This window comes from Hyperoodon ampullatus, assembly GCF_949752795.1.
Source record: "Hyperoodon ampullatus genome assembly, chromosome: 16".
In the NCBI taxonomy this organism is placed as follows: Eukaryota; Metazoa; Chordata; class Mammalia; order Artiodactyla; family Ziphiidae; genus Hyperoodon; species Hyperoodon ampullatus.
In genome coordinates this window covers 32,701,602-32,723,689 of record NC_136929.1, presented here as the reverse complement: position 1 = coordinate 32,723,689, position 22,088 = coordinate 32,701,602, and the positions used below count along the sequence as shown (strand labels likewise).

Genomic DNA, 22,088 nt, shown 5'->3' with positions numbered 1-22,088 from the left:
AAAAAAAAAAAAAAAAAAAAAAAAGACAGAGGTCTCTAGCTAAAGTGAAAATGGCGCTGCTTCCTTCAGCCCATTCTTGGCTTTCCATAGAAGAGGCTCTCCCCTGAATCTTAGCACTGAAAGTTCCAAAGGAAGAAGTAAAGGTTTGAGAATCCAAAGAGCATGAACTAATGGAATTTAAAACTGAACAATATACTTAAAATTTATAGCAGAACTAGTGAATGAATTTACTTCCATGAATTTACTTTATTTCACATAATATTGTTAGTTTGAAATAACAAGGCTGTGAGGAAATAGTTCAAATCATCCTGGACAGGCAACCAGGGCAATAGTAGAAGGGTGGCAGTGGAAAAGCACTGTAACGAGTCCGCTAGGAAGGTCAATGAGGAATGGGCAGAAAACTACAGAAACATCGAGGCACGTGCCACTTTTTCAACACACAGTTGATGTAATTTAGCAAACCACCATCAAAATTACAGAGGTCATTGCTAAATACTATTTATAAACTCTATACCTTCTCTCTTGAATAAGTAAGAAATGACACCATTTTGTTCCTGATTTGTGACATATATCACATATACAATACTTTGATGAGATGCGAAACATTAACAGAAATACTCAAAATATTCAGCTCTTACCAGAATGAACTCATCTTCACTGTAGATATCCTGGAACAAGAGTTCCATCACTTTTCCCACATTTTTTTTTTTTTTTTTTTTTTTTTTGCGGTACATGGGCCTCTCACAGTTGTGGCCTCTCCCGTTGTGGAGCACAGGCTCCAGACGCGCAGGCTCCGCGGCCATGGCTCACGGGCACAGCCGCTGTGCGGCATGTGGGATCTTCCCAGACCGGGACACGAACCCGTGTGCCCTGCATCGGCAGGTGGACTCTCAACCACTGCGCCACCAGGGAAGCCCTTCGCATATGATATTTACCTGGTGAAAAAACATTATTTCCCACACTTGATTAGTGAATAAATGTAAATGAACAAAATGATGCACCTACCCCCCCAGAGAACTTGCAAATCTCAGCAATGTGCCAATCTGATAAACAAGTTCTTCATATGGAGTATAAGGATACAAAATAGCAAAGTACTTTTTTCTGCTGTGAAAAAGGAACCAAAAAAAAAGATCTAAAGACACCAAAAAGAATGGCAAGCTGGGCTTCCCTGGTGGCACAGTGGTTGGGGGTCTGCCTGCTGATGGGGGGACATGGGTTCATGGCCCGGTCCGGGGGTATCCCACATGCCGCGGAGCAGCTGGGCCCATGGGCCGTGGCCGCTGAGCCTGTGCGTCCGGGGCCTGTGCTCCGCGGTGGCGGGGGGCCGCGGTGGTGGGGGGCCTGCGTGCCGCAAAAAAAAAAAAAAAAAAAAAAAAAAAATTAAAAACAAAAAATGGCAAGCTACTTGGATGGAAGACTGCATCCAGGTGGATGATTAAGATGGGATGAGGAAGCTTATTCTAAAGAACAACATGTGAAGGAATACAGGCACCACCCCAAATTGTCCATGGCTACTTCCCAGTTTAAACCTGGGATGTTGTCACAAACTCTGCCTATAGTAGGCTTTATCTACTATACAAATGATGTTTAAATCCCAATTACATGCCCAGATGAGTGGTTTTCAAGCTTTCAAGAATAACCTATTTATATCTGTTGGGAATGATAACCTCTCAGTAACAGGAGTGGCTTACTCTGACAGTAGTATTCAAATAGAACTATAAAACAGGCACAAAAGGTGAATTTGAATTTGTCAAAAAAGGACTGGAATTATAACTGATCATAACCCAGTTACTCATATATTTTCTCCCCACAGATAACCACTGATCCAAAGGCATGAATTAATTTAATAAATTAACATTGCAATTATTTCAAATTTTATCTTAGCAAAATTTGACCTTATCTATATGGTTTGTTTTGTTGTAAGTGTCCCATTGATGATAATGAACGGAAGAATTTCCAAAATACACTGTAACAAGATTTAAGGAATAAAAAGGGAGTAAGAAAATATACTTTTGCACTTGGAAGAACATACCATACGTTTCTATCACTTAGTTAAAGAAACAATGAAAATTAATCTACAATGCTAATGGATATAGAATTTAATGTCACTTGTGTATATCTCATAAAGAAAGAAATTACAACTGGCTTACGCTACATCCTTAATGTAAAAAAGTGTTTCCAAAAATCTTAGAACTGTAAACAATACTAAAGTTTTCCAATAAAACTACTAAATTGCTGCAGACACACAGAATACACACATACATCTTGAATATTTTTAAGAAAATTATATTATTACTATTATTTCGAAATAATTTATAATCTTCAAACTTCAATCTAGATTAGAGTCATGGATTAAGTATTATTTGAATAGGAAAATAGAAAATAAAAGTTCTAGAATGAAATTTCTTGGATTCTGTTTCCTCTACTCACCATGTACTAGCTGTGTGCCCTTGGTCAAGTTAATTAACTGCTCTGAGTCTTAGTACCTTTATCTTTCTTTAAAAGCAGGTAGAACCTACCTCTTAGGTTACTATGGGGAATGAAAGAGATAACATCTAGCAAACAGTAATCACTAATAATCATAACTGTAATTTTTATTAGCGATAGTAATGTTTTAAACTGCATATGAATATACTCAATTCAAATTTGTACACACTTCAAAAATTATAAGTTTTGTGACCTTTCATAATTAATCTGATAAACCTTAATAATAATAGAGATAAAGGTAAAATCTCAATCTTATTAAATTATACATATATGAAGAAACACAGAGTTTAACTATTTGTGCTTAAACTACTACAAGAACATGGGATACATTCCAGAATTTGACACCTTATATGATACTTAAGAACTAATGTTAAATATACTTTCATTTTATTTTTTATTTCTACATAAAAATCTAAAACATATATATTTCTATTCGTGCTTTAATTTCTTGGTTATAACCAAAATTCCCTAAAACTAAGAATCTCATAAAAATATTTTAATATGATCCAATAATATGCAGACAAAAAGTCTATAAGAAAGTCAATTATACTTGTAAAGAGTGACTACTATGTGCCAGAAAGTACCTGAGAATTTTAACAAGATAGATATGCAAGATAATAGTCTAGAAAAATCACAGGGAGGTAATTATTAGTCACCAGAAATTAAATTTCTTCAAGTTTTAAAATTAATTGATGAGTTCAAGAAAGAATCAGACCATCTTCTATCAGCATCTTCATAACTACATTTAAAACTGTTAACAGCAGATCACAAATATTTCAAAACTTTAGATACAAAAAGAAAGAATGCAGCAAAAGATATCCCCCTGGATTTCCCCTCCTCTGGAGAATTTCAGACATGAGATGCTTTTGTAGACAAATGCCAAGGAGAAAATCAATCAGATCCAATTTCAACAACCTACTAAATTTCACAATATAACAAGGGAGAAACTATGTGTGTTACATAATTTACAAAAATGTCAAGACATTGTCATAAATCTACAGACAAAGGCAGAACAAGTAGTATTCTGAGATAGAGAACATTATATTATATTGATGAGTTCACAAAATATTTGGCAGACACCAAATTTCATGTTAAGATGCTTGAATGCCTATCCCAAATTTATTTTCAAAACAGGAGACTCCAGAAAATACTCATTTGGGAGGATTTTGAGATGCTTGGTAGAGAATAATTATAAATTATGTATTTGATTAAAAAAATCCCACAGACTTAACTGTAATAGAATGCTCTAGGCAACTTAAAAAGAAACCAAAGATTCAATAATACCTGATTTAGCAAAAAGAAAAGGAAGAAAAACCTGATGTAAACTTATTAGAATCTCCCGCTTTTATAGTGAATTGCATAGCGGTTACTATAGCTGTTGGATGTCATACTCCCTGAAATAAAATAAGTTATTTCCTTTGCAGATGCTATGGCTATATTTCATCTTTTCTTGCTTTTCAAAGATTTTGTCATGTTAAATTGTCATTTAAAATGTCTGAAAGTTAATGCCAATAAAACTTTAATAAACATTATGTTTATAAAAAGACTAATTTTTCAGAATTCACAAGTTCCTTTTAATTGTGATTTCACTGTTACTTCCTTAGAAAGAGGAGAAGAGTGTGACAGCAAAAACCAAAATAGATTTTTCTTTATGCTTTTGTGCATGGTTCTCATAACAGAACATAGCTGGGTGAGAACATTTAAGATCTAGTCTCTTAGCAACTTTGAAGTATATAATTGTAAACCTTAAACTTTACACAATATGTAGATTATGTCTCAATTTTTTAAAAAGTAATGGGAATTCTAAACAGATAGCAACTCCTGAAAAACACCTTACTATTTCTGAAGTGCTTTCAAAGAATTATTATCACATTCTTATCCTCACAACCTTCTTTTAAAATAAATAGAAAATTTATCTTTACTATCCCTATTTTACATTTGACAGTATGAAAGCTCCAGCTGACTAATCCAACATCTCCCAGTTAGTAACTGATAGAATCAGAACTTGAAATCAAGTTTCCAGATTGTTCTCATGACCCCAAGTTGTCTATAGATTAGTAAATCTCAAATCTACAGCTATTATCGTAATGAAATACTTCTCCTGGATAGCCATAATAATTTCTTTTTGAAATAACATAATAATATTTTTGTGGGAAACAATTCCCCAAACTTACACTTGTTGATAAAGTTTTCAAAACTTAGTTTTTGTATATGTATTGAGAATTAAATTTTCTTGCTAAAAGTGAACTAGAAAAGACAAAAACATATTAGTTGACACAACCCAGTCACAACTGCTCTACTCATCACAGTCGTGCCCTTGAGATCTGAAAACATTCACTTCAACATTTGACAGCATATTAACTGTTTCAATATTGTGGACTCCTGTTCAGTTTGCTATGGGCAAGAGACCATGCCTTTACACAAGCCGGTGGATCGATTGGTCTTTGGTAAAATCTTAGTTTAAGACTCTTTAAGGCACTGATTTATGCACAATTGATCTGATCAGCCATGCAGTCAATGTGATTTATTAGCTAAGATGGCCAAAACCCTTTTTTCTCCTTTTTCATGCAGTAGTAATTCACCTCATTAGAGGTGGAATCATTATAGGAAGCTCCTGAGAAATAAGAAGTTGAACCTGCCGACCTGACTCGTTATTTCCCCCCAAACTGTGGATCCACCAAACAGTAATAGCTGGATGCTAAGCCCAGAGCTGCTGTGCACGCACGCAGAAGCCAGTGCACTCTCACTGTGGCCAGAGATGGATGGAATAGATTAAAGGGGGTTCTAAGCTTCCTCCACTCCGAAACATTTCAGACAACAAACTTGTTTGTTTAGCTTCCTGAGAAACTCATTCATTTAGTTTCTAGCACACATTTTTTTCTTTGTTTAACCACAGTAAGACAAATGACTTGTATTACTTGATAATTATGGTGTTTAACTAAACATAGGACTAACAATGTGTATTACAGGGGTTGGCAACCTACAGTATACATGTGGATGCATGCATGTGCACGTGCACACACAGAGACACACACACACACACACTCCCAATGTTACAGGAGATACGATTCTGAATAGTTTACCTATGGGCAAAATACACATTTGCATTTGCCAAACACATTTTCTATAACATTTGGAGGGAAAGTGTCTATAGATTTTATATGGTATAAGAGCTCCTTACCTCTCTTAAAGGTTTATCCCCCAGCCAGATCCTTAATCCTAAATTTCTACTGATTATTGATTACCTCCTTAAAAATTATTAACAAATAGTTAAGGGAAGGAACATAGCAGGGTAAGGACAACCATCCCATGAGATGGTTCTGCTTTAGAACAGAGTGTTGACTCAACATCGCCTCTTCTTCCATTCAATCTGCTGCTGAGAGCTCAAAGCTCAGAACCTTAACTCTAGTTGCCTCATCCATGCATTTCCATTTGACTTGGTAGAAATTCCGCACATCACAGTGATTTCAGGGGGTGTGACCTGCTAATAGCTGTCCCCTCATACCTTATCTTTCTCTAAAAGAATAAACGCTTTGCCACTTCCCCACCTGTCCCCACCTACACTATGAAGGCAATAAATGAATATGCAGTACTCTACGACTAAAGATTTGACAACCACACATTAGAATAATTAGGCAGTTGTTGAGGGATGGTACATTATTTTACTATATGCTATATAAATTGTGAACAGCTTTGATTAAAAATCTAGATTTACTTAAACCCAGTTATGCAATTTCTGTACAGAAGTCTACTATGTGCTATACCTTCGATATACTCGGACAAATGACTCCTTTAGAATAGGCTGAATGAAGGCACAATTTTTATGCTAAACACCATTTCAATAAGACAAGCCTTAAAATAAAGCAAAGAACAAGGTAAGCTGCAAAGTATATGAATGTTTGTATAACTCTCACAGAAGGTACAGCCCCACCTGTCCTTACTACTAAATCAGCACTGTCAAAATGCCAACAAGTTTAGCTATTGAACTGGTTAGAAAGAAACATGGTATGCCGTGTATGCGTGAATTTGTGCATTTGTGTATTTGTAACCATATTCAAAATGAGAAACCTTTACTGAAAGGATCTCAGTTGAAAATTTTGCAATGTAAGAACCATACCAGTAAGAGAAAATATAACTGGGTACCTGGAGTTCTTATTCTCATTGAATATTTGGGGTTAACTTATCTAAACTTTTTCCTTAATCTTCCCTGTTAATAGAGATTAGTTGAAAACACGTGTCTCTTCCTGATTTAGATTTCTGTTGCAAAACTTTGGCTGAATTAAGTATTTTGATAATTACCTGTATATTCAGAGAGTTGCAACTCCACGCTCATAATACACTTTTAAATTTACTTTGTCATTTAAATTACATTTGGTCCATTGTAATAGTATTAGTAAAATTCCATTGATTTAGATATGTCCAATTTTCCAAATAAAACTTTGCCTAAGTTACCAATGGTTTAAAAGAATATTTTCGTTTCCTTTAGGTAATTGTATTTTCTTAGCACCAGTTTCATAAATAGAATAAGACACTCCAGGGAAAATATTGAGCTGCACATAGTGGTGTTCTGGTTATTGAAATCATTCACTCTTTGGACTTGTGAGCCACAAAGCACTCACAGCTCAGCAAATCCCAGAATAGCACATGCCATGTCATGTCTTATTGTTTTAACATAGTCCTCACATTCTACCCTCCCAATATAGCTGAACAGCTCAATATTGATGAGTAGCAACAACTGACATCATAGTCTATGGAATACAGTTCTGCCGTTAAACATATGCTGTTACTCTTTAAAGAATACAAATTTATCTTACCTTGGGACTACTTGAGATAAATATTTTAGTTTGAGACCCCCAAGTTGTTACAATATTGTCACGTGTAACTTTGTCCTAAAGTGGATATATGGTCCAGTAAAATTCTCAGTGGGCTTCAGCATTGGTTTAAACAGTGAATGTACAACCTCTGCCTAGTTAAACTACACACTTACATGGTGAGAGTGCCAATGAATATGTTTCATCAGATGTTCCTGGAAGCTGTCTGGCCAATAGGACGGATTTGAAACTGTTCCCTAATCACTGTTGAAATCACTGATAGTACTGTCTGTCCACACTATGACAGACAAAAGCTGAAATGTATTAAACATAGCAATCCATCATCCTGCAGATGGAAAGCAGGAGCCCGGCGGGTTCAGAGGCAGTGACTACCCGCTGCTTAACAAAGGCTGGAGTCCTGACAGTTCAGTCCCTTCCTACCCCCCCCACTACCACCCCCCCACCTAAGATGAATGAGTGTAATCAGTGAGGGAGAAAGCCTGCTGAGGACCTCAAATTCAAACATTGTTACATTTAAAGTGCTGCTTTTCTCCCCCTAATCAGAACTGTTACTGGAAAACTTTTCTCCAAATATAAGGAGATAGGTATTTAAGTAAATGAATAAATGAATAAACTGTAGATTCAAGAAAGCACATCCTTAGAAAATACTGTATTGGTATGCCATGAAGTTTGGATAGCTAGCTTTGAAATAAAGGTTTGATACCAATACAAAGGAAGTTTTTTAAAACTTCACTCAGTTAAATTTACATTGTTTGAAGCAACTTAATAGTGATGTTCTTTTTGAATGACAAGGGAATTATTATCTTTATATAAGCACCAAAGAGAAATGAAATGCTTTTTGCTAAAGCTCAATTCATTTTGCATACTTGCTTCTAATATGGACATATGAGTCACAAAATAGCCAAAGGGAGGGGAAAAACCCTCAACTGCTAACAGCACATTAACAAAGTATAGAAACGAAAGACACTTTTCTTTGGATTTCAGCCTTGTCATTTCCAATTTTCTGCTCCTTGGACATGCTTGTATTCAAATTCTGGAACATCTATTCAGCATATCAATCCTAATTAGACAATCTGGGTCTGGAAAAGATGAGAGCTAGGTCATTTGCATAATTTAATCATAAATACTCAGTGATACATATTTCCAAATGCATTTGTACAATTATCTTTTCATCCTTGGGGCAATGGTATTAATATGATTAGGCAATATTTCTGGAAAAAACAGACAAGTATGCACTCTTTTTAACTGCAGCTTAGGGCGATATGAAAAATTAATTAATTTCTGAAGAAAATCAATTTCTCTACGTGACCACATTATACATCGCTAAACCAAGACTCAGAAACCTCTCTCAATCACTACATTTTATCAGGCTCTTCTAAATTCTGATTAGTATGTAAACAATTCAATAGAAAAACTAGTAATATATCAAAAAGCATCTTAAATTTTGAAGCGATCTTTCTGTCTACTTTTCATTTCAGGAATACTACCTTGCTTTACTTTAATGCATTGTTATTTAACCTGTCAATGAGAAGCCTGTGCTTTTGGTGTGAACTCATCTTGAGTGATCTTTTATTAATGTACATTAACCAATTTCAAGGACAATAAGATAAGGTTACTTTTGAAATGCTTTCCCAAGAAATAGATTTTTATTTATCTAAAATAACCTTCACACGAGATTGCTTATTATGAAAAAAATTAGATAAACTAAGTTGTCCCAAAGAGTACCATTGTTATACGAAAAACATTGCAATATACTTAGTAGAGATATAAGAACCCAGGTGGCTAATCTGATTTTTTTTTTAAAAGAGATTCAGCTTTGTATGCTGATTAGTACAAAAGAAAAAGTCACACTTGTGAGTTTAAATGTGCTATTCTTTTCTTTTCAATCAAATGAAAAAGTAGAAATGCATGCAAATATTCAATATTCATTTAATTTGCATAAAGGTGCTTGAACAAATTTTTGATTCTAACAAGCTCATTTTTCATGCGTTTTGTCTTTCATCCTAATCTAGCATCTGTCATTCCTTTTTGAAGTTATTATCGGCTCAATTCCCTCTTGGACATGGTTGCTGGGTGACCGGTATCTTAGCACCCACTTTGACAGGAACAGATGTGAATCTGATCAAGAGATTTCCCAAGAGTACCTGAAATCACAAACAACTTTTGTGAAAAACAAACAGCATCCCTGTCATGGGCCCTTATTTAACCCACTCCCCAAATTCAAGAGCAAAAAAGTTTACTTCAGATCAAATATATACCATTTTAATGTCATTTCCTAAATTAGAAGAAAATAAATAAAAATAAACCATATTTTCACTCTGTTGAATTAGAGGAATCCAATCTAAATATCAACAGCTCAAAAACCCAGCTTGTTCTGTTTTTGGATAGATAGTTATGGGTAAATATGGATTTATATTTCATGCAAAATTTCACTAGAGTGTCTACCAAAAATAAAGAGGATTTATTATGAGGACAATTTAGATGATGAAGATATATAAGAGGATGAAATTTAGTTTGGCGTCTAAAGGCTTCCTATATGAGGTACGATGTAGAAGTCTGTGCAAAATTAAGGATCACTCTACTTACAGAGAATTACCTAAAATATAAAAGCTCCACCTCTCCTTTCACACACTTTATAGCAAGATTTTAAGGTGTTTGGGTTTTTGTTTTTTGTTTTGCAGTTCACTTGGTATACTATCAATCATTATTAAAAATAGAGCTGCAAAGTGCCACTGGAAGACAACGGTCATAGAAACTTCATATTATCGCCATTACAAAAGTCAGAATAAGCTGCCTTTCCTAACTACATTCCTTTTAAGAACAGCATGAAATTGTAGAGTCACATGATCTGCCTCCCTCCATTCCTTCCTTCACAGTCAGAGAACGTGCAGACCAACAGCCATGTCAAATCACCATGAAACTAGTTGGGTCAAACTTTTTAATTAAATGAAATATTTAATCAATGTTGCTATTTTATAAATATGGCAACAGAGTGATCTTAGGAAATATCCAAATGATTGACTTAATTTTCAGCTTCATTCAAATGATGTGTTGAGGCAAGGCAGAAAACTGTTAGCTTACAGTGAAAGTTAAGGAGCTTTCTTTTTTTACCACAGAACAGCCAATAAAAAATAAGCAACATATGTTTAAAACCCTAAATATTTTCTCCTTGATAATCATGACTTATGATAGTAAGAAAAGTGGTATACCTTCCATTGGAAAGCTCAATGTTTTTCTTCCACACTCCAAGAATTGATTTGTTATAACCATTCTTATTAGGAATTTTTATGTTTGGTTCTTGTAAGGAAATAGCCAATTATCCAAATGATTTTACCAATGTTAAGTGAAAAAGGAAGTGAAAGATCTTTGAAATTCTTTCCAATTCTTATTGGAAAAGGAACTTGCTAACCTCAATTCCAAAATCCAATCATGGAATTATTTTTTGGCATTGCATATATTTGAGTGGGGGATATATATGTATATGTGTTGCTTTACCTTTTATAAAATGTTTCTGTATATATAAGATCAAGAGAAAGTCGTTCTATATGAAGAAGTAGGTTCTAAATCTAATGGTAGTCATTTAATATCACCCGTTATAAGCAGAGGTATTATAACCCTACCATTTTATATCAGTTATCCATTTATATATATATATGATATAGCATTTTGATATTCTAGAAATTAAGCAAACTATACATACCTAAATACCTCTTTATTTTGTACCTATGATTAATTTTAGTTTTCCATCTTAGCCCCAGTCCACATAACTAAAATGAAAATGGCTTTTACGTATAAAATTTGTCAGTGATCTTCATTTGTTACTGCTAATGGCAAAGGAGCCTTCTGAAAACACTTTAAAGTGATCCAACTAAAAAAACAATAAGAACTTTAACCTCTCAAAATGTGAATCTAAGAAAAATTAAATATACTCATATAAAAATCTGTATTCTGAAATGTTATCACAGGGAAAAACTCCCTGAAAAAATGTTTCTTCCCCTATTTGGGCTGACTCTTCTGTGGAGAGAAATTAATTTAAAAAGTACAAAATAAATGTTCCCACGTCCAATTAAACAAATTTATATTTAACCTTTTAACATCTAGGATATATATTTGAAAGGTAGATATTTTGTTTTAAAAAGTAGCATCTTAGTCACATGTGAAAACTTGAATAGTTGCCAAATTTTGATGGCACTTTGGCTTAACTGTGAAATGCCATTCATGAATAGTATTTTGTTAATTTCCTAAGAATATATAGTTAGTAAATTTGGGAGCTAAACAGGTGTTAACAGAAAGAAAAATCAAATTTGACCCAGAAGGCTCCAATATTAAGGTTTGAATTGGGATCAGTTCATTCCTTTCCCATGGGGTAACTTGTATAAATGTAATTCTATGGTTTCATAAAAGCAGGTCAAGTTTCCATCCCTGGGGGTCTTCTGGCAATTTGAAGCATGGAAGCACTGTTCCTGGCTACAAGTTCAAATCTGCATGTACTGTCAATGGTGTGAAGAAAAAAAAAATCAGTGAAGAGCAGACATATATTCATCTTTGATTATAATATATACTTGTCAGAGGGTTCTTAGAAGGTAAGAATAAAGGTGTCAGAGGTCACATGTCATAAAATATTTTGAAACCATTCTCACTAACTTTTAAGTATATATACATACCAGATGATTCAGAAAGGAATGTGAAATATTGTTTTTACTTAGATAACTAAATGCAAAGATGAACTTCTTACCAAATGTCATTTTAAGTTACTATGTCCAAGTGTTTTTTTTTTTAATTCCTCAAGCTTTAGATGAAGCAGAGTCTTTTAAGCAATCACTGTTTTATAAGCTTCTTCCTACTTTGCAAAACAATGCATGCATGCTTGCACTTTTACCAATGATGTAATGACTTGACATATGTCATGGAATGATTGAGAAAGTAATTGATTTCAATTTAACTGGACCTCTACCAGGTGTTTTCAAAGACAATTACAGTCCACTGCAAGAAGTGGTAATACACATCTCCTTATGTAGACCTGCAGATTAACCCATTGACCCCATTCCTAACTCATCTCATTGATGGCAAAGCTTTTAGAAGAGCAATCTTTTTTTCTTAGATTATGATATTGTTTTCCTATCATTTATCCACTGATTTTAAATGATATGCTTGCTCTAAAGTGCAAGCAGCAATGAAATAAACCAATAAAAGAAATGGTGCAATGACATCAAGCACTTTAAATGTTCTTCAGTAACATACAGATTCTAATACCTAATAGTTTAATGTCGATTTCATACAATAAAATACTTATCAGTTATAAATATTTTTCAGAGAGAATTAAAAGTATATCTTAGTTATCATAAAAATAAAGGTCTAGGAAAATCAAGATAAGTGTTTAATCACTGTCTTAATAACCATATAATGTTATATTTATAATTATATTTTAAAACATTTAAATATAAACTACATCTTTCAACCTAAAAGTAATTTTAAATATAGTTTTCTACGGTCATTCACTAAAGTAGAATTGGTTTTTTATGTGTTATTTTATATTAAATGAATTACAGAAAGCAAAATTAAGCTATTTTTGTAAGTAACTTTTTGGTCCTCTGGCCCTATGTTCTACATGCCTCTCGTGTGTGTGTGTGTGTGTGTGTGTGTGTGTGTGTGTGTGTACAAACACAAATACATATACGTAAAAGCTTTTCTAACAAAGGGATTATAGTTACTTAAGCATAAATACATAGACCACAAATGGGCTAAGCTTAACAGAAACAAAAATATCCACCACAAAGATCTCTTGAATACTGATAGAAATTTTACACTTGTTGCATACACAAGAACATCCATCCTAGTATAAAATGTGTGAACAGTGATATTACAAAGAAAAGCACTCCAAGTTATTCATTTAAAATCCAGAGGCACTATTAAGCTACAAACTACCTAACTTAAGACATAAATATCATTTCCAAAAATTAAGCTACAAAACCAGATATTTTAAATATAAAATAAGAATTAATACTGTTGAATATATCAGTCTATTTTAGCAGAGGTGTGATGGGTTCAAAGATCCGTTACAGCTTCAGTGATTTGTTCATACATAAACAAAATGTTTTGTTTTGGGTTTTTTTGGTAACAAAATGTTTTTAAAATATAAGGCTATGAATAAAACAGCTGACCTACTGCTGCTATTAATACAATTTCTGGATACAATCAGTTTAAGATTTTAACAAAATACTTCATCTGCTTGATATGTGAATGTAATGAAATATTCTTGATTAATATACTCTAGAGATTTATTTTCATTACCTTTACTTAAGAAATGACCATATCCCTTAAACTGAACTAGCAAGTATTTCCTGCAAATGATTGTATGTGCTTCTATAAAATAATTCCCTTTTGACTAGTACTCTTTCTTTCCTGATGTATTTTCCTTGTCCTTGAAGAAAAGCATTGTTTTTTCCTGTTGTGACTACAGGGGTAATCTAATTATTTAGAAACATTTGATACCATTTATAAATTCAAAGATAAGTTACATTGTGACTTTTAATACTTGGTTTACCCCTCCGTTCATTTATTCTAAGGAAAGGAAAACATTCCTCAATTCTTCAATGTTAACTAACCAAAAGTAACCAATCTACTTTGTTGCCCATTTCAATATTTGCTTTGAGAAAATCATGCTTGAAAAGCATATCCAATTTTTTGTCAAACATATATACTACCTTCAAAACCCACTGCAGGATTATTATTAATCTACCTATAGTTAAATTACTTTTAGTCTTCAAATCATAGTAAACAATTCCTATTTCCTGCAAGAAACATGCACTATATTCTAGGTAGTGTATTCGTCTTAGATAATAACATACTTTAGATGCTTCAGTTAAACTGTTCCTTTTTTTTTAATCATTACTCTCTAAAACTTTTTTTAAAACAGCTAGCTATTCAGTGTGTTGCCATGCTGCAGAGTTTTTGACACTTCAGTATGTTTTAAGCACAAAAATATAAGACAAATTAAATACACAGTGAGTTTTCCAGTTTAGTAAGTTGTCTTTGACAGCTTTCACTCAAGTCACGTACATTTAAACGTGCAAAAGAATCCCAGCTTGATATCCTGGATCAACTCCAAGCTAATATGAATCAGAAAGCAACAGGGCCACACATTTAACAAAGTTCAGTCATTGGACATTTCTATATCCAATTTAGAAAACCCACAGGCAAATTTTTCTTAAATGAGTGAATTAGGATCCTCTTATCTTATAAAATAAATCCAAATCAGAACACACAAGAAATTTAAAATGCACCTGGCTCAAGGTCTCTGATTTTGGATCATGTAGTGATTTGCATCATTCTCTATATATGATTATATGGATATAATACTTATAAAATAAATATGAACATTTAAATTGGACAGGTATCTGTAATGGACCCCGTCTTAAAAGATTCTCAAAAACCTTCCCAAAGTAAATAGGTGCATCAATATAAAATGATCCACTACTTAATCTAATAATAACTAATTACTAGACTGAATATAATCACTAACTACTAGACCAAATATAAATATACTCTCCTTGGTGTTCCGGCTCTCCAAAGAAATAATTTGGTAAGCTAACCTCACTATTCTAATTGAGTCACTTCTATACTGGACGTATTCTAAAAAGCAAATATCAGCAATTAAAAGTTATTTAAAGGACAGCTACTGTAGTAAAAAAAATTTACTTTTGATTGGAAATACTTCTGACAAATTGAAGAGAAGGAAAGTAAAGGAATTTGAGGACAATGTGGGCTCACAGAGCCACTGGTATGCCTGAGATATATGTATCTGTGCAGATCAGAGCCTTTGATAGTCCACTTATCTAAGCCCCATTTGGTGGGCTTTTAAATCAGGTTTTCTTCATTAAAAAATAAATTATTAAGCATAACAAATATAATGGAAAAGAGGCTCCTTAATGCAGTCTCTAAGTCTGAAAACATAAATATAAATGTATTTTTAATGTATTCTTAACTGAAATTTTAGCTGCAGAATTCACACACACACACACACACACACACACACACACACACACACACACATGACTGACCAATCACAGTGCAGTAACTCAGTAAAGAGAATGGCACATGCTGGCACATGCTAAGGTCATCCTATTCTCATAACAATTCAAACATAAATTGATAAAACTTTATCTTAAATACATGTTAAAATATCCAAATAGTTAATATCATTTTTTTTTTCACATCTTTTTGGTCATTTTAAAGGTATATAAATTGATGTGATTTTTTTTTTCCCTTGGTGAACAATCTGAAAATGAAATCCTGGAAAGATTAAATTCAGGCAAAGTTGAACTTTTCTAAAGAATCAAGTAATGAAAACCTTAAAACCAAAATGTTTAGTGAAATCTAGAAGACTCACCTGTACCTATTTAAGAAGACATATTTCAAACTAATTTCTTCAGACAAAGATTCAAAGGGAGACAGCTTACAACCTGTGAGGGTTTCATTTCTTATTATATTTTGCAATACGTGTGTTCTATATTGCTAATACAGTGCAATTTAAATGATTATTTTACTTGATTAACAAAGGCAACTGTATGAAACAATTTAGTAAAATAACTTGGAAAGATAAAATAATACTAATTGACAGTCAAAGCACAAATTGTTCCTAAAATAACAACTACTTGGTTGCACATTAAGCACATTTAAGCTACAAATGCTACTTACATTCCAAAAACAAAACAGCAAATGAGAAACAATAAAGCATATTATGTTTTTGTATGCTAGTGAATCACACATGGTAAATCACCAAAGAGAAGAGTGATTTATGCTCAAATCCAGCCAAGACTTTAATCAATATTGGGTGTCACATCTCAGAAGGTTGGGGAAGGTAGTGAGGCAAAAAGAGAGTGGCTAATATTGGTCTCAATAATTTATATGCAACTTCCGTGAAATGTGGTAGATTAAACAACAACAACAAAAACCCCCAGCAGATTTAGACTAAATGAAGTTTAAAAATTCTGCCTTAAATGCAAATACAAAAATTTTATGCAAGAAAACTCTGACAAGAAAAAAATAAGCCTGTCTTGTAGTTTATTCTACATAATATTTGAAGCATCACAAAATAAAAATTATATGTGCAAATCAAATTAAGTGTTTCAGGGCATTAACTGTTGAGTTCAGAAAGTAAACCATCTTCATCCTCATAACTATGTGCACTTTGTGACAATAATGATTATGATATCACTGGAGACTAACTCCAAGGGGAGAAAAAAAAAAAACAGGTTTGAAAGATATTATCCAAATAACTTGAGAATTTGTATCTTGCAATATAATGTGATTAAACAAGGAAAATCTGAGGTCAGCATATTCTTATATTTTATTTATGTATTAGTTATTAAACTGCAATTTACTAACATTTAAAAAGTGTGCAGAGATAAGTGATGGAACAAAAAAACTTTCACATTTTAGGCCCTACTCTTCTAATTATGCCATATTCTTCTTGAAATGTTATACGACGAGACATCAGGCTTTATAGGAGCCATTAATAGACTGTAATACAAAAACTTCAAAAGCATAGTCTCTCTTCATTTGAAGTAAGTTTTGAATTTCTCTGTGCCAAGTATCATAATTATCTGTGAGAAGGGAGTCTGTATTGTGTTGAAACTTTCTACATCGAGGCATAAATGCGTAAGTCCGTGCCATTGAATAGCATGCAATTGAGGAAATGTTAAATAAATATGCTATTTTTATTAAAAAAAACTTCTGACAAAAAAAGAGCCAAGAATTGGAAAATATTGTATACTTCTTATACTAAAACTGCATTCATATATTACCACTGGACAGAAAAAGACATGTAGTCTCTCAATTTGCTGTCAATAGACGGTACTGACTTTTAAGACAAAAGAATACTGTTTGTAAATATATGTAGAATTATATAAAATGTCTGATAAAACTAAATGGAATCTTTTCAAGTTAAAAACACCATAAATCTAGGGCTACGTAGGACCCAAATCACAAGCTGGTTTGGAAGATCCTGAGACAAAATCAACTTCTGGCAATGCTCAAAAAAAAAAAAAAATCATTTTAGATGACGAAATAGAACAGAGTCACTTTTTATTACCTGAATTCACAGAAAATTGAATGCTAACCCAAATCTACAAAGAAGCAACTGACTCAGAGACTTGACCATGTACATAATTACTTTTCTTTTTTTGTTGTTGTTTAATGGTTACCAGTTAACTAAGTGACCTCTGTTGCAACAGCCAAGTTCATGCAACTAATGTTTAGTTGAAAAATAATAATTAGAGGAAGCTGATCAAGGTCAGACTTTGTCCTCTGACAACTTTTAAATATATTTCCTTATATTTTTTTTCATGCTTTGAGACCCCTATTTTATTTAGTTTTACTATCAAGGAGGTGACAGTCTCTGTTTCATCTCCTTGTGGTAATGACAGATGGCTTCAACATTTATTCTAGTTTTCATAGATAGCACACTGATGCAATAGCCCCAAGCAAATTAAATCCACTCCGAGGTTTGTTACTAACTTACTGAGCCACTTTGAGCAAGTTTATGAACCCTTTTTTTCCTTAACATCAAAAATTTCGTTCCTCAGATTCTCTGGTATCTAAATACTCTTAAGAGACATAATTAAATACATGTTCTGTAAAAAGCTGAGAGTGCTAAGATTTAATGTTTCTTGCACACTATGTACATATTATTTTATATAGTTTGCCTTTCTGCACAGTTCCTCTTATCTTTTGCATAAATTATTCCTTTAGATAGTCTCTTAAGTAGCTAGAGGAGAAAGAAAACAAAATGAAAGAAATCAATATATATAGATGAATGAAAAAGGATCTTAATAGTAAGGGCATAAACTGGACTTGAATGAAAAGGGTAATTTTAGTTTTGTAAATTCAAGATAAAAATATGGTAGGTATTGTTTCCAACGCTGAGAAGTAAGACAGTAATACTTGTAATTATCACTAAAAAATAATGCATCACAATGCAAACAGTATATTTTGGTGAGAGGGAGTTCAGTGATAAGTTTTCTATTTTCTTAGTCAGTGGCAGAATTAGGAAAACCTAGGCAGATATCTACAACTACACATCTTCTTCAGTATTTGCATGTGTTTAGGTTTGAGAAAGTCTTGTAGTTGATAAAAGATCAAAATGCAATAGTAAATCAACAAACTTACCACATTTAACTTTAACCTGAAATAGAGTTTTGGAATAACACATTTAATTGTAAAGTATTAAAATGAGATGAGTGAAATATAATTAGAGTACTGATGAGATATTTTTGAAGGGATAAGCAGTTTTACTGGATTTAACTTATCTTGGCTCTGAAAGTTTTAACTCCAGACCCTTTGTTAATCTCAGGGAAAAAATACTTTAAAATTCTTTCCTAATAACTTTAAGAATATTCTCCAACCATATAGTGAGAACTTCAATTCCAAAACCTGAAAATTCCAAAATTTCAGAAATTTCTGAAAAAAACCCCCACAAAACATCAAGAGAATAATTGTAAGAGGTGTAACACTACCTGCTTTAAATTGATTATAACGTTGCAGTCTCTGAAGGGAGTTTTCTCCACCAATTTTTTTGCGTGTTATGTGAAATGGCCATTAATTATCTAGTACAGTGTGTGCTGTAAGAAACACACAAAGAAGATTCAAGAGAAGAGTGGTTTGGTTACTAAGAAAAACAGCGCTTCACCAATCTACTGGATAGGTAGGCAATTTCACCACAATCATATCTGAACTGGCTTCAAATTTCGACTAGCATTCTTTATAACAACTCCGCAACAATTTTCTGCCCTGATTCAACTTGTTTTAACAGTAGATTTTTTGCAAATATGTTATCTTCTGTACACCCAAGGACTCCAATTATCTCCGTAAATGACGTTTAGTGATCAAGATTCCCCCTCAATCTTTACTGCCACCTGTCCAGACTCTTGGGCACGCGTGCGCGTACACACACGCGGGCGCTCAGCATTCACGCAAAAATAGTAGAAATGAAGGTTCAAAACCCAGATATACACCCATGGCCCGATGCAAAGAATGGCAAATAAACACGGAAAAGAGTTTCTGGCTAGGTCAGGGTAAGACATTTACTGGGTTGGAGTTCGAGTCTTTTTCGTCTTACAGTCTTCCGGGGGCACTAGCCAGAAGTCTTCTCCCAAGGAAGAAATAGCTAGGGGCTTTTCTACCCCGGTTTCCTCTGGTCTAGTCCTGCGCCTCTTTCCTTGCCGCCTCTGTTTCCCTAGCTCTACTAGGGGCACACACCCAAAAGGAGTAAAACTCCGCTTCTTCCCCCGATCTTTAAACTTATTTGGAGGGTACCGAAGTCGCTGCACACATTTTGCGCGCATTTCCCAAGCGCTCACTTCTGGACTCCAACTTTCCCTACTCGCTTTTACCCGGCATCTCTGAACTTTACCCTCTGCAGCCAACGATAGATAGGGACAAGACGGAACCGTGAGAGCGGGTGGAATGATCACTTCTACCCCGAAACTGACAAGTTACCCTACTCCCGCCCCCTCTCGGTAGATCCTCCCCCAGTGAGCGTTCATTAGCATAAAACTGGTCGGGCCGGGCTCCGGGTCCCGTGGCCTCTATAGACTTCCCGCGCTTTGCCGGGCTGGGGAAGCCATGGCACCGGTATTCAGGTCCACAGAGCACCCCAGTGCAAAGCCTGCACCTGCTCATTGCGTGAGCTACTAAGCCCTTAACAAAAAAAAAAAAAAAAAAAGAAAAAGAAAAAAAGAAAGAAAGAAAAGAAAAGGGATAAAAAAGGAAAAGTAAAAAAGAACAGTTTGGAGAGAGACCGAGAGAGCAAGCTGTGGTCTTCCTTCCCCATCTCTCCTGTTCAGCTTCCAAGAGTCTCAGGCACCCGGTCACCTACCCCTACGGAAGGAACCCTGCCGGTCCCCTCGCGTCTGCCCCAGGGCAAACGTACCCCTTCATCTTCTTTGCACACGCACACGCAAACACGCGGACACACGCACAGATGCGCGCACATACAGACCCCTCCCCTCCGCAGGCTTGCCCTCGGGGCTTCCGAGCTGAACTCGCTTTGGGTCCCCCGGGATTGCGCCGGCCTCTCGGCCTCTGGGGCCGTCCCCCTCCCGACCTCCAAGTGACCCACTCCAAAGGCTACCTCGCGGGGCCCTCACCCGGAGCGCGTCTTCCCGCTCCTCGAACCCTGCCGAGCAGGGTCACGACCTCCCTCCACCCCCGGGATGCCGCCTGGCGCCTCCGAGCAGCCAGGCCAGTGCCCCGCGCCTTGCGGTGGAACCCGGGTCCGAGGGAGCGCGCACACGGGCGGCAGCGCTGAGAAGGGTCCCCTGACGCCGGCGCGGCCCAGGAAGGGCGCTGTGGCCCCTGGAAAGGCACCGTCCTCCTCCTTCCCGCCCCCTCTGCCCGGAGGCTTGGGGTTCTCCCGTGCCACAGCGGCTGCGCCCCCGCGCCCGGGCCAGCAAGGGGCGGACCCGGCCGGAAGAGCGCGATCTGGGCAGGGTGAGGTGCCAACTTCTCCGAGGGTCGGGAGCGGCCGCCGAGCCCCGAGGGAAGAGAGGAGAGGGCCGCGCTCGGCGGTGCGCGCGGCTCGCGGGCGCGCGGAGCGAGCGGCGCCCTGAAGGGAGCGAGGGAAGGGCGAGGAGACCGGTGGGAAGGGACCACGGGCGGCGGAGGCTGCCCCCCGCTCTTTACCTTGCGTTGGTGCAGTCATTGTAGAGGGTCTCGAAGTCCTTCCTGGAGATGAGTTTGCAGCGGTTCACTCCGGGCTGGATGGCGCCCAGTCCCCTCAGGATGCGAACCTGTTCCACATTGCACACCACGGGCGTGATCTCCAGCCGCTTCAGCTTGGTGTAGACGGTGTGCAAGCCCCCCACCAAGTGCTTCAGGAACAGGTCGAAAGCCTGGGGCAGGCAGATCAGCTCGCAGCCCTCCACCGTGAAGGAAGCCACTTTGGCCCCCCTCAGATCCACCATTTTGCACTCATTATTCTGGGGGGTGTTTTCCACCGGGGACGGGGTCGAGTACACGGGTTTCCCGGGGAGGGGCCCGCAGCTGCTGCTACTGCTGCTGCTGCTGCTGCTGCTGCTGCTACTGCTGCTGCTGCTGCTGCTACTGCTGCTGCTGCCGCTGCTGCCCGCGCTCGCGTTGATGGGGGTGCTGGAGGCGCCGCCGCCGCCGCCGCCGCCGCCACCGCCGCCGCCGCTGGCGGTCGCCAGGCTGGGGTTGGGGTTGCAGTTGCTGCCGCCGCCGCCGCCGCCTCCGTTGCCAGCGCTGCCGCCGCCGCCTCCGCTGCCGCCGCCGGTGGAGGTGACTGTGGCCGCCGCCGCCGCCGCCGCCGCCGAAGCGATGGGCTCCGGCCGGAACAGAGTTGGCCCTGAGGACGCCGGGGGCCCGATGGACGGAGCCGGAGACGAGGTCGCCGAGGAGGTGGAGGTGGTGGTGCCGGAGGAGGAAGCAGACGTGGAGATCGGGGGCTGAGTGGGGACCAGCTGGGTCGGAGGGATCAAAGCCGCCGGCACTGCCATGGTCACATATAAGGGGAAACAGAAGGAGGAGAAGCGAGGGAAAAAGTTGCCACACACCCCGGGGAGGGCAAGGGGAAAAAGGGGGGCGGGGGGGAGAAGGAGCTAGGGGGCCACAACAACAACTCTGAGAGAGAGCGACAAGGAGAAAGGGAGAGAAGGGGGGAAAAAGGAGGTGAGGGTAAGAAAGAGCGAGCGCAGGAGGGGCGAGCGCGAGAGGCGCTCTAGAGAGAAACGCACAAAAGTGTCCCGCAAG

At 36.9% G+C, this 22,088-nt stretch overlaps 1 protein-coding gene across 5 annotated transcripts in view; it reads right to left on the bottom strand.

Moving 5' to 3' along the window:
- The window catches only part of DACH1 (dachshund family transcription factor 1), a gene marked incomplete at both ends in the record, with an annotated part of 419,718 nt that extends 397,883 nt beyond the window's left edge, over positions 1–21,835 (bottom strand). For all 5 annotated transcript variants that reach the window (XM_079721820.1, XM_079721821.1, XM_079721823.1 and 2 more), the window contains one exon: positions 21,003–21,835. In XM_079721820.1, coding sequence (XP_079577946.1) covers positions 21,003–21,835 — 833 coding nt within the window. The remainder of the gene's footprint in view (positions 1–21,002) is intronic.
- Positions 21,836–22,088: the final 253 nt, after the last annotated feature.